Here is a 17,424-nt window from a genome sequence, read left to right as displayed (position 1 = left end):
TTTTTTCCAGCGGAGTGACTATGGGGGACTGAGCTGCTCCAAGGTGTCATGCACAGAAGGTTACATAAAACTGCTGACCCCAGCTCAGTGACAGGAGCCAGTTGCAACACTATAACAATACATGCAGGACTCAGCTCCTGTCACAGTGTAGGAGCCAGCACTGCATCCTGAATGGTGTCTGGGGCAGCTCTCATCTCGCAGAGCCAGGGAGAGAAAGAAACAAGGCTTTGGGCTGCGAGGCAATACTTACTACACGCATTGTCTCACCACTATATGCAAGACCATGCCCCTTTTGTCGGTGTGCTTGCCAAAGGGGCGCAAAGAGCAGCCTTCATGCTCAAGGTGCCACCTGATGTAGGATGCTGCTGGTCTTCTCTACTGTGTTCAATACTGTGAGTTAATGGGATGTATGCAGGGGGGAAGTTGGGTCCCATGGACCTCCTTATCCAGCATGACCATGTTTAGATACAACATACTGTAATGAGTCAGTCTGACTCATTACTAGTACTGATGATAAGGCATGCTTCTTCATTACGGCATGCTCTGATGCACTGCTGGTACTTGTGTACACATTGTTGGAAATTATGGGCCTGATTCAGGTTCATTCGCAAAGCACATTTGGTTTGCTAATGGACAAGACCATGTGCACTGCAGGCAGGGCCGGTGCTAGGTTCCTCAGCGCCCTAGGCAAACTTTCTGTCTACTCCCCCCCCCCCCCCCCACCAACACCCTCTTTGAGGTGTATATATATGTATACACACACACACATATACATATATATATATATATATATATATATGTGGGTGTGTGTGTGTGTTGCGGGTAACATCCTGGCAGTCAGGATGCCAGCAGTCCGTATACTGACACTGGCATCCCGATTGCTTTCACAACACAAGAGGCAGGACCGCAAATAGATCAAGAATATTGACAGTCATGGTAGGGGGGGTGGTTATGTTTAGGCACTACTGGGAGGACTTAGGGTTCCTACGGGGAAGAGAGGGTTAGGGTCAGGCTGCGGGGGTTAGGATTAGACACTTACAAAGGGTGGTAGGGTTAGGCTGCTGCAAGGGGGGACACCCTACCGGGCGCCTCCAGCATCCATACAGTGGCAGCAGTAATACAGGGTGAGAGAGGGGAGAGTTGTCTGCCCCTGGGCTCACCAGGCAGGAGCATGGACAGGGCATAGTGGCAACCAGGGAAGGAGTAGAGGCAGCCAGCAGCACCCAGATCCCACACTCATCTGAGATGAGGGGAAGGGGGGGGGGCACCTTGCAGGAGGAGCACTGTGGGCAGCTGGGCAGGGTTGCTGGGTGGCAGGGTACCATCTTCCCCCCGGAACACTAGGGGGGGGGGGGGGGGTAGAGCCCCTGCACCTCATGCCTCCTCCTGTTCCTCCCTGGGAGCAGCTATATTGCTTTTGTTGTTGTGGCTAAACTGTTCCTGTGCGTTGCAGATAATAACTTGGGTTTCCCCACCTTGCATGGATTCCAAAAAGAGGCAAAATATATTTGGTTATTCGGATGCTATTTCACACAGGACCCCCAGAAAGCTGTGTTCTGGTGACTTCTGACCAGACCTTAGTTACTGTCCATTCCTCAGGTTCTTAGTATTAATATTAGCTGAACTAGATAAATGTTGGTCAGTTAGTAAAAGTTTTTTTTTTTTTTTGTATTGCAGGAAGTTTTTTCTACAGTTTTTGAGTGTGTCACACTTCTGCTGTAACCCTAAGTGTGTTAATCCTTGTTGCAATTTTTTTTTGTCACAGCCCACAGTTCAGCTGCTGTCCAGACCCCGTAATAGGGCAGCATTAACCGGATTCAGTATTGAATCCCGGCGGTCGGGATCCCGGCGTTCAGAATCCCGACGCCGGAATCCCGACAGCCGAAATGCCGACAAGGGGGGACGTGGATCGCCCCCCCCTTGCGGGCTCGCTGCACTTGCCACGCAGTGGGACCGGTGCCTCGCTACGCTCGGCACACTAATTTGTTCTCCCTCCAGGGGTGTCGTGGACACCCACGGAGGGAGAATGTGTTGGCATTTCGGCGGTCGGGATTCCGGCGTCGGGATTCTGAACGCCGGGATCCCGACCGCCTGGATTGTAACTGCATCCCCATTAACCCTTTGAGTGGCAAGTGAATTTGTCAAAATAGGTGTTAAAAATTGGCAAGCAAACATTTTTAGTTATCATAATGACCTGTAATGTTTACATAGCATAGAAAATATAATATTTCTTATACAACAATATTTATATGAATTTATATAACAAATGTAAGCTGGTATTTTTAGCGGATATTTTGAACATCTCTCACAGAGATGTTGGCAGTCAAATGGTTACTCCTTGGTGCACGCTATTGTTTTAATACATTGCAGCCGATAGCTCATAACACAATGCAGCATTAACTCTTTATTGGTGCACAGTGGATGCTTGTGCCCACTACTGAGTATTTACATATTTGGTTGTTCTAGTTTTCAGGAAATCCACTATTTCACACCTGGCTCTACATTACCCTGGAGCCCTTTGGTTGGAGCAATGGCAAGTTGCCATTCACTGGTTCTAATGAATAGCAAAATATGTGGTGATCCACTGGAAATGAAGATGTTTGAAGGCACAAACTGGGTAATATGTATATCCAAATCCACTATCTAAAAAGCACAAACACGCATATACATGGTCACACATATGGAGCACTGTTGTCATTTAACTCAACCAGGGCTCAATTACTGTACAAGCAATGCACTTGGATGCAAAATTTGAACAGGACCACAGCACCAACCTGTAATTGTAGTCTAGATTGTGAAAACGCTAAGGTAATAGATAAAGTTGCAAATTAATGCGATGCCAGCAAATATAGATGTTTTTCTTTCTCCCATTTCTTCCTCAGCAATTAGAAGAGTTTGCGGAAAATGAGAAGTCTTGCTCATGTACAGTTGTTACGCCAGGATCAACAGCAGAGTGTGTAAGTTGTATAGGGACATTATTGTCATTTCATAATAGATAACAGTTTTTTTGCTTTTGTTGAAATTATATTAAGTATGTCCCTGACATGAATAGCAGGTAATGTAGATTATTCTGGTTTACTCGCAAAGGCAATTCCTTCTCAAATGGACAAAATCATGTGCACTGCAGGTGGGGCAGATGTAATGTGTGCAGAGAGAATTCGATTTGGGTGGGGTTTTACTGCAAAGTGAGATCTATAATGCAGTGTTAAACAACAGCAGTCAGTATTTTCCCTGCACAGAAATAACTCACCCAAATCTAATTCTCTCTGCACATGTTACATGTAGTGCACATGGTTTTATCCATTTGAGAAGGAATTCACCTTTGCAAGTGAACCAGAATAAGGGACTAAATATGTTGCATCATGATTCAGGATTTAGCATGTGCAAAAAGGTCTGCCACCAGAATTTGTGGTGGCTGGAAATGACAAAATAGCAGGTCACCCACCACCACCCACCCACACACAGTTAATAGTGGTTTTTGTCTTGCTCCCCAAACTGTAGAATACGATCCTCATAAAGATTTATAAAAAATAATTAATCTTCAAGGATAATCAATGATAGAGATTTAATAAATATCTCCCTTGATAATGTGAGGGCAAGATGTATTACTCTTCAGGGCCAAAAAATAAGCCTTCAGTTTGCTATCTGAGTGATATGTGGACAGGTCCCATCCCCCTGCATCTGCAGTCTGGTCAAAGAGATGCCTCTGATAACTACAGACTCACCTTCCCGGCCTACAGATGGAGTAGGTCTCATCCTTGCTGGCGGGTCGCCAGGACGTCCCCTCTGGCGACCCGCCAGCAGCCTCGCCAGCGAATATACTGAGACACGCCAGCGCGACGGAAACCCTGTCCATCTCCGCCTCAGGGAGATGGACAGGGTTAGGGGGGGGGGGGGGTGCGGGCAGGCGGCGGGGACCCCGGGTTACCGTCTGCAAGCCGGCGGGGACCCGGGGGAACGGATGGAAGCGCCGTCGGAAGGGGGTTGCAGCCACTTCTGCCTAGGGTGGCTGGAACCCTTAATCAGGCCCTGTTAATCAAGTTTCATAATGATCATAATATGTTGTGTAGAAGAGGCCAGTTTGCAGAGGTGCAATGTTCTGGGAGCTTTCAAGTTCTAGTCAAACGTGCAATACATTGGCTAAGATGTTAATTCTACTTCACATGTGATGTTGTCCAATCAGAATCTACTTCTTATTTATTCAGCACCCCCTATAAGATAGTACACAGGATCTGATTGGTTGCCCATAGCAACATCACATGTGAAGTAGAATACACATCTTAGTAAATTTCCCCCATTGTGTTATGGCATAATATGAAATAACACAAATAGCAGAACACCTTTGACAACTTCACTCCCCTCTGTCTAGTGATAAATTAGATTTTTTATACAAATAAATATATTGATAAGCATATGTTGTATGTTGTAACATTGAATATTGTTTTCTGAAAGGTACCAATCAAAGGACTCCGCATTGTGCACCAGTTTCCCTTTTCTTCCAATCTTCAGCGCATGTCTGTTATCACCAAGGTAATAGGATCATCCAACTTCATGGCATTTATGAAAGGAGCTCCAGAGGTTTTGGTTCAGTTTTGCAAACAAGAAACAGGTATTATTTTTATTATGTTCACTTTTATTGTAAATTACAAATCAGAGGTAGAATTATATAATGACATGAATTGACTTTATTTAGCTTTTTGTGTATTATTTAGCAAATAGATTGTAAGCTTGCAGCAGGGCCCTCTAACCTCCAAGTCTGTCTGTTACACAGTTTGTTTTATCACTGTCTACTATTGTAAAGCGCAACGGAATCTGCTGCGCTATATAAGAAACTGTAAATAAATAAATAAATAAATTGCTGTCCAGATAAATAAAACTATAGCTGACAATTAGATGCAGTTACAGTATACCATAGCTGCCTACCCTCCTGCCCTCTGCAGGAGACTCCCTGAAATAGCAGCAATCTCCCTCTCTTCTTCGTCTAGCAATCTCCCTCATTTCACCTAGCCGCTAAATGTAGCATTTCTGGGGAAAAAGGAATGAGAGACAGATAGATACATTTTCACTTAATCATCAACACCATTTCCCAACATTGGAGATTCCATTTATATGGAACCACATGTAAAACACATTAGATGTACAATCCCTCACACACACATATCAGTGACTTTTCATTAGCAAGTATGAGATGGATATGTAATTTTAAAAGATTCCTCTCAGATGTAGCAGTACACACCCATGCTTCTCAGTGCCACGTTCACAATCTCTTTTCACAATCTCTCCATGTATGGTAAACACGCCCTTTGGGTGGAGCATGACAAGCCCCCCCCCCCCCCCCCCCCTTAATAGGGCACAGTGCAAAAATTCTATTACCAACTATAATCTCCCTGTGACTAGTTTTAAAAATCAGGCAAGTATGAGTTATACCAAGAGTAAGTGTACTTTTGATCTGATGAGTTTTGAAACATATTGATGCATAAATCTGTAATAAGGGTGCCATATACTTTCTATTAAATCCATCGAATCGCACGACGCAGTGAACACATTTCATTTAGACAATGGGTCTTCAAACTGTGGCCCTCCAGATGTTGTGGAACTACATGTCCCAGCATGCCCTGACAGTTTTGGCATGCTCTTATAGGAAAAAATGTGGCAATGAATGTTGGAACATGTAGTTTTACAACATCTGGAGGGCAACAGTTTTAAGACCCATGATTTAGACTATTTAGTACAGATCTGTAGGTTATAGTCTTGCCTGCAGTCAATTTTTCTATTCGATTTTTATGCAGTGGGGTTGCGTATCGGGTGCGAATCAAAAACTAACGCATTCTATTTTGCTTATATAGAATAGAAAAATAGATTAAAGCAAACCATGTGTACACCACAATAGTTGTATTGCAGATGCCATATTATCTGTGGGCAACTGAGATGATGTAGCTGTTGGCATTATTTGCAGAGCAATGACATTGGTGTCATCATAAACCAGTTAAACCAAGCCCTAAAAAACCTGAGTTGTCTGTAGTTCTCTACAGTTACAAGACATTGGTTTCCCCCGGCACACTGAATAGTTTTAGCAACCAATCTTGAACACTACATGATAATAGAATTCAGAGATATTGGTTACATATACCTGGGCCTCCTAGCTTATGATAGTTTTTGGGGTGCCACACCCTGCACCTAGATATAGCGCTAGGGACCCCCAATATACAGAGAAGCCTTGACGCGGCTTGGGGGCATATCATACACCTGCGCAGGTATATGTAACCAATATCTCTGAATTCTATTATCATGTAGTGTTCAAGATTGGTTGCTAAAACTATTCAGTGTGCCGGGGGAAACCAATGTCTTGTTACTTACTAAGTATTAACCCCTCCCTTGTATGCACCTGAAAAGTTTTACTGAACTAATTTGAGCATCTACCACTATCTGTATGTAAGTTCTCTACAGTTGTTGGATGATAATGTACATTTGAGTGTAGTAGATATGGACTTTCTTGAATAAAAAATAAAGACAAATAAGTAAACATCCCCAATCTGCCTAGTCTATGCCAATTCTCTGCCACCAAGCCAGGTATACTATGTAATATAAGAAAATGCAGTCATAGGATATGAAGTAGAGAGTTTATAGAGTCCTTGTGTTGTACAGGATATTGTATGAAACCTCTTGTACTACCATTTATGGTGTAGCAGAGGTAATTGCACAGATACATTTTGACGGGACAGTGTGATATGTAGATGTGTAGGGCAGGATGTTTATGTATATAGGAGGCCTGATTCGGAGTGTAAAGGTGGCCATACATCTACAGATCGATTGTCAGATTGGGCCGGTTGGAACAAAATCCTGGCAATGGATGAGAGCAAATGACAGCTCGCTGAGAGAGAGCTCTCTCAGCCTATCAGCAGCCTCACATTCAGGTGGCTGCTGATTGGCTGAAAGAGCTCTCTCTCAGCAGTCTCAGCCAATCAGAGGGCCATCCAGTGTTTCAAAGTCATCTGCTGCCGCTGCCGAGGCTCGCCGCCTGAAAGCTCCCCAGCTCCAGGTCCCAAGCTCCAGTTCCCTCTACATAGCCGCCACGCCACCCCTGCCGCTGCTGAGTCCTGCTGGTCCCCAGCGCTCCGGTCTTCAGCTCCACAGCCTCCAGCGCTAAGGTACCGGCTCCCCGGCAGCGCTCCGGTCCTGCTCCTCCACCGCTGTTTGCATTCGAGCAATCGCATGTGGTTAAAACCCACATGCGATTGCTCATGCAATTCAATAAATATTATGTGCAGTTCATATTATCTATTGATGCGACATTCGACGGTGTGCCTGTGCATTGCGCCAAATGTCAGCTAATAAATGCATGCAATCATTCAATTTATCGGCCAGATGTGGCCGAAATCGAATGATTGCATGCAATTTCTCACATATGTATGGGCAGCATAACTCTGATTCAGACCTAATCTGTGGGCTGCTACTTTTTGCAGCGCAGCGATCACTTAGTTATCTCCCCGCAAGAGGAAATCCTGCCTCTGTGCACGGCTGCGAATGTGATCACTGCAGTGTTAATAGGGGAATTGAATTTGCAATCCCCCATCATCTGATGCAGCGGTTCTCAAACTGTGGGTCCTGACCAGTGTTCCCTCTAAGCTGTGCGCGCGCACACACCTTGACGAGCATGCGCACAGACAGTACAACTGAGCGCACAAAGCAGCAGTGGTCCCTTTTTGCATTTGTGGACTCAATTAATGTGTGTTTCACCCATTAACTACATTGTGTACTGTATTTTGAATGTTTAAATGTTTAATATCATTTTGAAGTAAAGTTAACACAAATGCTGAACGTAATTTTCCAGTTAAATATAAGTGACGCACAAAAATGTAAGTTTCATTCCAAAGTTGCACAGCCAAAATTTTTAGCCGCACACAGCCTTCGTAAAATTAGAGGGAACATTGGTCCTGACCCCAAAGTGGGTCCCGACTCCAGAATGGGGTCACGACTCCAGAATGGGGTCACGACTCCATGTTGCTGACCATAAGGCTGATGACTTTTCTAATCTTAGTCTGAAAAATCAGTTTTATTGTCTGTTATTTTAGACTCCTCCTATCATTTTCTGTCTCCACAATGCTGCCATGTATGTGCTGTCTGCTGACTACACGTGTGATGTGATGATCTTCTGCAGTAACTTGCTGGGGTCCTGTAATAATTTTCATTGTCTGATGGGGTCCTAGAGCAAAAGTTTGAGGAACCCTGATCTAATGGAACCCCCCCATGTGCAGTGGCCACATAAGCCTAGTCATACTCACCACTGTGATGGGCCCGGGTAGATTGGGGCCGCTAATGATGCAATAGCCCTCCCTCCCAACCGCCGGGAGACACCTGCGTTTTCTGCTGCACTCCCAGAAAACGCTTGGGTGCCGCCCACATACTGTATGCCGGCCGCCTGTCAATTTTGTTGTGAACGGCCAGCGATGACAAGCCATCACTGGCTTGTCCCTGTGGCATCATCACAGGGAGACCTTGCCCAAATGAGGACCACTGTTATCATCAGAACACCTAATTTGGAGACCGTCTTCATTTTCTATAATATCACTTATCAATAATCTCCAAACTATTAGGAACATATCCACCAACACATAAGCCTGTAGTCATCAAGAATTTTTAACCAATATAAAAATTGTACATAAATTACTCCCTAAAATCATCAATTATCAGGTATTTTGATAAGAGACAAGTTCAGGAACTTTTAAGAAGTGTAAATTATCTTGCCAAAAACAGTCAGTCTTACAATGTTAGCACTGCACACTTGCCCAGTCTCTGGAAATTATGCAGGATAAGATAGTGGTAAACTTGTTGGTTGATAAAGTCTAGGTTGAATTATTGTGTGGGCTAAGGAAAACATTATCACCAAATTAAAAAAGATAAAAACAATTCTGGAAACAATATATGCTAACAGAATCTGGAAGGCAGGATGTATAGTATAACAGTGTCATTTATGATGTTCCTGCAACTAATTCTGAAAGGTGTAATGGTATTTTACAGTGGTTTATTATTTTTCATCCAGTTCCAGACAATTTTTCATGCACACTCAACCACTATACAATGCAAGGCTTCCGTGTTATTGGGATAGCATACAAAACATTGGAATTGAATGAAGATGTTAAAGTGGAGACTTTAGAAAGGTAATCTGATAGAAAATATTTATTTTATCACCCATACCAAAATAGCAGTATTGCTCCAGAACTGGACACAGTATTCTAGATGAGGTTGTTCATTCATCTAGACGGCGAGAATTCCCCAATACAGCCCCGCGGCTAATGCAGGAAACTCGCTGTATTTAGCCGCAAGTCTCGCTGGTTCTGAAGCCGCATACGCCAATTCCCCCTCGCTCAAAAAATGGAGCGAGGGGGAATTGGCGTATGAGGGGGCTGCATTGAATACTGTCAGGGCGAGTGGTGACAGCGAGCAGGAAGCTCTGCTCGCTGTCACCACTCGCCCACAGCATTGAATACCTGCCAGTGTGTCAGAATTATTATTTTCTATTAATGGTTTTGTGGTTTCATGTATTCTAGAGAAGAAGTGGAGCATGAACTTTTGTTTCTTGGATTTTTAATCATGGAAAATAGACTGAAGTCAGAAACAAATCCTGTGATTTCTGAACTAAACTCTGCTAACATAAGAACAATCATGTTAACGGGTATGTCAGTTTATTTCTTTATTTTAATTAATGAAACACATCAATAAACATTTTATTGATGTGTTTCATTAATATTAAGTTTTATTTTTGTTTATTTTATAAATTATTCTGACTTCATATTAAAATGTGGGCAGTGTTTGTTGTCTAATATATATATAGACATATATATATATATATATTTTTTTTTTTATGCACATGTGTAGCACTGACCGGGATGGCAATAAGGAGACCCGTGGACGCAGGACATAACGGCTTTACTTATCGGCCGCAGAGGGGATAATACATTAGGGGGAATAGAGTGCCTGCTTTTCCATGTTATGTAGGAGAAGTGGAACCCTATAATTACAGAACATTTAATGTATATTATTAATACATCTGCCCCATAGTTTCATATTGAAACTGGAGTTACTTTAAAGTAAACTATAAAGTAAAAAATAATGAATTTGATATAGAACCAAATATTAATGATAAAACAACTTCACCTAAAAATACTTATCTGTGCGAATACTTTCTACTGCCGTATGCACAACAATCTTGCTATATAAACATGTGCTACTGTACCTTTGCCCTTCCGCAGTACTCACCTTCAATATCTGGACAACTTTTGTTAAATGCACATATGTACTTAAACTTGTGCACCTTTATAGTTATTGCATTATAAGTACATTTTTGTAATATATTTCATTTTTATCAATTGGCCTGATTTGAATGTTTTTCGAAAATTAAAATGACGACCTTTTTTTGTAACAATATGGATTTTTTTTTTTAAATGCACTGTATATATTTCCAAATATCTTGTAAGGAGATAACATTCAAACGGCTTGTACTGTGGGAATAAGCTCCGGAATGGTACCCGATACTTCCTGCTTACTCATGCTTGAAGCCTCTGAGCCTGAGGGAGATGCCTCCGCCTCATACACCTGCCAGCCACTAGGGAGGAACAGCGATAAGTCACAAAACGTAAGTTTCTCGTAAACATGTTCGATTTTATCTGGCTTGGAAGTACAGTAGTTCTTTCTTAAGTCAATAAAAAAATAGCAAGGACCTTATAATTAATACATATATTTTTGTAAGATATTTCATTTGAAAATCAAATGGTCTAAAATCTTAAATAGTTTATTGGCCCAAGCATCAGAAGTTTTATTGATTCCTTGTTTAAATATAAAGAAATCACCATTGAGGTAAATTTGTGGAGGCATTTGGGTGAAAGGAGTCATTACAATGCTCTCCTTCCCATCCTTATACTACAAACAATGGAGCCCAGGCTCATTAGAACATAAAGTCCAAAATGTTTAGACATGACGGTATTAATATGTTCTTGTAGATTTGCATTATCATTATTGGTGTAACCATGATTCATATTTGTTTAAAGGTGATTGCATCCATTCTCTCAAAAGCATCAAGAATATAAAATTATAATGAAATTATTTATTTAATATTTTACAGAACACAATATCGCATGTCCTATCCACAACTGCTGATTACAAATGTTGTTTTACTACAAGGACAGGGAAATATAATTATGCCATGAGTGGGAAATCTTATGAAATTATCAAGCAACATTTGCCCGCTTTGGTACCCGATGTAAGTGTAATTGTGAGCAATCTTTCACTAATAAATAAGTCAGATATGGCGGAAAAGTACTTAATGGTGTATTTTAAAAACACGCACCCTACGGTATCAAAACATTTTCACAGCACCCCTAGGCCAAATATTTCTTATTGAGAAACAGCAAAAATAAGCACATTAATGTAAGTAAATTGTGCCTACCTGTCATCTTTAATGCCCCATACACACTAGGCGATCCCCACCAACACCGATATTGGCAGCAGCGGGGACCCGGGGGATGCATACATGCTTACCGGATGCTGGTGGGGAGGGGACCAAAGGTGGTGGTGGCAGCATGGCCCCATTAACGAGGTCCACCCCATATATATATGCAGGATGAGCGAGGATACATTTTACTATCTTGTCTAGTGTTTATGGGGCTTAAGGTTAGATGTGCTGGGGTCAGGAATTATCTTCTCTTTGCCCATATATTTTATAATTGTAAGGAAGGGATGGGAATTATTTCAGTTGGGGTACACTTATAAAGGTTTAGTAAACTGTTGAGATGGGCACACAAAACATTTTATAGTTACAGTATAATAAGTGGCGGATTGTACCCCCCGTAAAATCAGTCACTTTGCTCAGCCTTTAATGAAGCCAGATGCAATCCGTGAGACCGTACTGGGTTCAGTGTGATTGTATGGGACCTATTGAGTGGCCTACATGCCAGTCACCTGCAGTAAAGGCATCCCCATTGGTAGATGTTCCCTCTCTCTGGGACTGCCAGTCCGAGCTGCTATAAGCAGAGAGCTGGCTTCCTCTAGGCAGTCACTCCCTGCTTTAAGATATGAAGACAGATTGAACAAATCAGGATTATTTACACTAGCGGAGACATGCTAAACATGTACAAATATATCAGGGGCCAAAGGCGTAACTACCATAGGAGCAAGGGGTTCAACTGCTATGGGGCCCAGAGATGAAGGGGGCCCATCTTTACAGTATAAGGTATATGTGCTATATTCATTTATTACCAAAAGTTGCTAAATAGGGGGCCCATACAAACTTTTGCTATGGGGCCTACAAATGTCTAGTTACGCCTCTGTCAGGGGCCAATATAAGGAACTGTTAGGCAACCTTTTTGCTTTGAGGAAGGACTCTGGGACAAGTGGGCATTAGTTTAGACTAGAGGAAAGAAAATTTTGTTCCCTTAGAAGGATTTCTTTTTTACAGTCAGTGCAGCCAAACTATGGAACTCTCTTCCTGGTGCCAGCAGACAAAATAAATACATTTAAAATAAGGTTGGACAAACATCTATTGGGTAAAAACATCTAGGGGTACAAACAACAATCATAATCTGTCTTTAAATACATCAGAATACACAACATATAATAAGGGATGGAGCAAATAGATCATACACACTAACCAAGGTTGAATTCGATGGATGCACAGTAGTTAAGTCTGCCTTAACTACTATGTAACTATGTAGCTACAGTATGTAGCAAGTGGCAACTCCTCTCCTATGCACAGGTAGGAGCTGTTGGTTAGGTAGTTTCTTGAAGTATAACACAGTGGCGGATCCACCACGGAGCAACAGGGGCGGTCACCCCGGGGCCCCCACACTTCAGGGGCCTTCACACTCCATTCTGCGGTGGTGGGTGGCAGGCAACGAGGTCCGGGCAGGTGGTACAGTCAGCGCCGGGGTTCCTGCGGAGGATGGGAACTAGTTCCTATCTGCCGCAGGGAACCCGCTGCCTCCCCAGCGATGCACAGAGACCACACTGCCCAGCGAGCACAGCACCTGTGCTCAGCACTGTCAGGAGCGGGTGGCCCTGACAGTGCCGGCAGCACCTTGCAGCGGCACTGTCAGGAGCGGGTGGCCCTCTAACTGCCTGACCCGGCACTCCGGGGGGGAGGGGGGGGGGTGTGAGGAGGACCTCCACAATTTTTGTTGTCCAGAGCCCCCACAGACCTTAAACCGGTCCTAGTATAACACCAACCTTTACTCTACAGGAGTAATACGATGGTCCTTATTATGAGTCAGACAGATCTAACATAACAGACACACAGTATAACGAGTTTCTGTATATAGTGTATGTGCAGGAACTATTTACACATTTGTGCATAGCTTTCTGTAGTTTGGAGTCCAATGGATCTCGGCTTCATCTTTCTATTCATGATCATATGAAAATGTGCTGTGTTCTGCGAAAATCATGGGAAAGTAGTTGCGCTATAGTATTTTGAGTCATGCTTATGGAGAGGGGAAACCTTTCTCAGATAGATTTCTTGCACCTACAGTTGATTACAGCTGTGGGTAGTGCATCATTTAGGTTGAAGCTGCACAGATACTCATGTTACTGTAGTTCAATGGAAACTGACATAGTTTACAGTCTGCACAGCATGCCACCCTTCACCCTTCAGGCAGCCGATGACCCGGGTCACCAGGTCTCCATACTTCAGCAGGTTGGGTAGGAGGTCACGGGTCTCAAAAGTTCCCGACTGCTCCGCCAGTCCACCTTCCTCTATACTCTGAATGTAAGTCTCAGCTACAGCAGTTGCCCGGATATTAAGCCTGCCTCAGCCATGGTCCTCTAGCTGCGACGTGTGTTACCCTCCGTCCTGCAGGAAACGGGTGTCCCAGTCTACCAAAGAAGGCTCCAAGGGAGAAATGTAATAGGATGAGAGAATCTCATTCTATTACATTTCCCCCCCAAGTACAGACAGGGTGGTAAAAGGGGGCACAGGTCCCAACACACTGCTTTGCTAGCCCGGCTTCTCCACCGATCTATCTTCCTCTGTGCCCCTCTTGTATAAGGGAATCACGCCTTATGGTCCACATCAGAGAATTACTGTGTACCCATGCTCACGGTCTCTGGTACAGACTTGGTAAATAAGTAGTTTCCAGTTCAGCTGAGAGTCCACTAAGTAGAACTCCACCTGAATACACTGGAAAAGTGGACAGAGGTTCCCCAACATGGCTCAGCCAAGAAGGTTAATCGGTGTTGGCTCATCTATTCATGTAGGCCATCTGTCCTGATGGCTAGACTCTGGGGAATAAGAATGAAGATAATAAAGTGGGGTGCGCAATCAACAGCAGCTGGTAAGGGGATAGTCAACCCTCTAGGTAAATGAAGATAAAAAAGGAATATACAAGCGAAGGCTGAAAATAGGTTGGAAATGCGGTTTCTCAATTTATACAATTTATTAACAATCAAAATTATTCATATAATAATGTACAGAATGTAATACAATCAATAAATTGGGGGGCTGATGGTGGCCCCTGCCTTTTCCAATGAGGTTAGGCAGCTATTGTTTTTTTCAGTTCCTGATTGTTCACTTGATCCAATCCTGTGGTTGTGGTGCTTTTAGTCCTAAAATGGTAGCGCAAGAATAACTTTTTCTCAAGGTGTGTCAGAAAAGGTGCTGCACAATTAATGAGCAAGGTCCCAAATTGATGCCTCGGTCAGGTAAATTGCTTGTAGGAAGGTGTCTAAGTGGCAAATGTAAGTGCAACACATTTCTCTGGTAAAATTAAATTCCAGCTTCTTCAGTAGCTCCCTTATTACTGCTTTATACATCTGCTGCAGTATCTATTGCTCATCTAGTGTTATCGAGAGCTTGTCTAGTAGGGATGAACCCTTCATGATTGGGGTCTACGAGTTCGGTCCAGATACACATTCAATCTGTATGCTATGGTCATACCCAAATATCCATGTCAGGCAATGGACATTGAAATGGACACTTTTATTCAATATTTCTGGACTTTATTTTGCAGATTCTTCTTAACGGAACTATTTTTGGCAGAATGACACCAAAACAAAAAACAAGCATTATTGAAGATTTGCAAAAAATTGAGTAAGTGTTTTTTTTTCTTTTAAAATAGCTTTACATAAAGTTTTTGACATTGGGGCCAATTCAGGCCTGTTCTCATGGCCGCAAATTAGCATGCTGGATGATTATCGATAGACTGCGCATGCGTACGTCCCATAGTACACATTCGCGAGGTCATCCTGCTACTTTTTTTGATCGCTGGCGGTACGCAAGTTGATTGACAGGAAGTAGGCATCTGGGGGTGGGAATGCTAAGAAAAACATAGGCTTTCCAGAAAAAATGCTAGGCGTGCCTAGGAAAGGCAGGTGTGATGAGGAGGGTGTGATGCCAGGTTTGGGCAAGTAATGCCTAATTTCATCACACTGCAGAGTAAGCCTCTGGCTACCCTGAGCCTGCGATGACTTGTGCCCAGTGTAAAAATCATGCGATGGAGAGCCTGGAACAATGGGTTTTGGACATAGTCACACAGCTGTGAATGGATGTGTAGCCATACAGCGATCACATTAATTTGCCAGGTGAATTTTCACACTTGGGAGTAGTATCGTAACTAAACGCTGACCGTGAGGATTTTGGATTTACCCCCATTGTTCAATACTGAGTTCATGATATTCTGCTATGAGTGAAACCCTAAATTTATGACACTGTAACATGAATGAAATCATGAGTCCTGACCATCTGCTATCCGGGTGCAAGACTAAGTTCCAGACACACTAATACCCATGACCAAGTGCCTGATAATATAACACCCAAGGTCGACATTGACAGAAGGTTGACACAAGCATTAGGTCGACCATGGGAAGGTCCACAGTCAAAAGGTCAACGCAAGTTTCCCCCCGTTTTTCTCCAAATGTCGACACAGCCGACATGGACACCATCTAAGTATATCGCGTCTTCTCGCTGCGCACGCCATGCATTGGGAACAGTTTTATTCTCCCACCACGCTTTAGTGGATGGTAGGGCATGAAATACCGCCTGTCAGCACATTTCGGCTGATAACACTCCCCCCTTGACTGATTTAGATGCTTTTCACTGTTTTCCAGCATATCTCTTTACGGCCCTTGTCAGGATTGCAGGATCAAGATCAAATTAAAGCATAGATTCATCCAATAATGAATCCATGGTTTCAGGGAGAAACAGAATTTAAATGTCTGGCAATCAGTAAATCTTGTTAACTGCTGGGAAATGTAGAAGGATTAATTGGTTATTCTGCTGGAAAAAGCAGAAATGTGAGCAACAGCAGCCTCTCTGGCCAGAATGAGATAATGCAACTTCAAAGTTCACAACAGTGAATAGAGCTTCGACACTTGGCATGTTGCATGCAACGACATTATGTTATGTCTACATTTTTATTAAATTCCAACAAGTTTAGTATACTTAAGAATGATGCTTGTGAGCAAGGCTATTTTTATTTTATTTTATACAACTTGAGTATCCCTTATCCAAAATGCTTGGGTCGTATTGGTCCCAAGGATGCATTGCACATGTGCGTGGGTGCACTGCTGATGTCACAGGCGCACCCGTGCATGCATTCTTGGGAACGGGGATGCTGCTAAAGACAAATCCGTTGGCTGCTGTGGACACTAGGGAGTGAGGTGAGTATGAAAAAAGGTGCAGGGGGGACAACATAACAGTGTGCTGAGGGGACGCGGTACACTTAGACGGTGTCCATGTCATTTGTGTCGACATTCGGGACAAAAAAAACATGAAAAACTCGAGTTGATCTTTTGTCTGTTGACCTATCCATGGTAGACCTAATGCTTATGTCAACCTTCTGTCAATGTAGACCTTGGATGTGTCGATCATTTATAGGTGTCGACATAATCACTGTCGACCAATGGTGGTCGAACTAGTGCAGTGGTGTAGCTACGTTTTTGGCGCCCCCATGCCGTTAGGGGGGGGGGCGCCCCCCGCCGCCCATGCAAACCCCCCCAATCCCCGCAGCCTTACCTTTCGCGCTGGTCCCGGCGGCTCCGTTCTTCTGCTGAGGACCACCACAAAATGGCCGCCCCCATACAACAGACAGTTTCTGTCTGCTGTATGGGGGCGGACATTTTGTGGTGGTCCTCAGCAGAAGAACGGAGCCGCCGGGACCAGCGAAATAGGTAAGCCTGCAGGGGATTGGGGGGAGGTGTAACTATAGCACTGCAGCCCCCGGCGCCCCCATATGCACAGCGCCCCCCCGCGGTGGCGGGGGCTGCAGTGCTATAGTTACGCCACTGAACTAGTGATTGTCAATCTAGACATGGTCAACCTAATATACCATAAAGCAAGTTTATATAACTAAGCGCAGGAAACCAACAATTTGTCCTTGCTGCCGTCTAGAAGGGATACTCAACCCTTCTTGAAAAACAAAAAGAAACTACAAAAGGTAGACG

At 43.5% G+C, this 17,424-nt stretch overlaps 1 protein-coding gene across 4 annotated transcripts in view; it reads left to right on the top strand.

Annotated features, from left to right (window-relative positions):
* The window catches only part of LOC146064273 (putative cation-transporting ATPase 13A4), a 130,582-nt gene that overhangs the window by 80,572 nt on the left and 32,586 nt on the right, over positions 1-17,424 (top strand). For all 4 annotated transcript variants that reach the window (XR_014471783.1, XM_083177556.1, XM_083177558.1 and 1 more), the window contains exons 14-21: positions 2,467-2,617; positions 2,883-2,957; positions 4,453-4,609; positions 9,041-9,158; positions 9,549-9,673; positions 10,476-10,633; positions 11,120-11,257; positions 14,994-15,073. Coding sequence is in view for 3 of the 4 variants with exons in the window: in XM_083177556.1 (XP_083033682.1) it covers positions 2,467-2,617; positions 2,883-2,957; positions 4,453-4,609; positions 9,041-9,158; positions 9,549-9,673; positions 10,476-10,633; positions 11,120-11,257; positions 14,994-15,073 (1,002 nt within the window). In the remaining variant the exon portion in view is untranslated. The remainder of the gene's footprint in view (positions 1-2,466; positions 2,618-2,882; positions 2,958-4,452; positions 4,610-9,040; positions 9,159-9,548; positions 9,674-10,475; positions 10,634-11,119; positions 11,258-14,993; positions 15,074-17,424) is intronic.

This window comes from Crinia signifera, chromosome 3 (genome assembly GCF_055691185.1).
Source record: "Crinia signifera chromosome 3, ASM5569118v1, whole genome shotgun sequence".
Classification (NCBI taxonomy): domain Eukaryota; kingdom Metazoa; phylum Chordata; class Amphibia; order Anura; family Myobatrachidae; genus Crinia; species Crinia signifera.
Note: the sequence above shows the minus strand (reverse complement) of the source record. Positions and strands in the feature narration are given on the sequence as shown.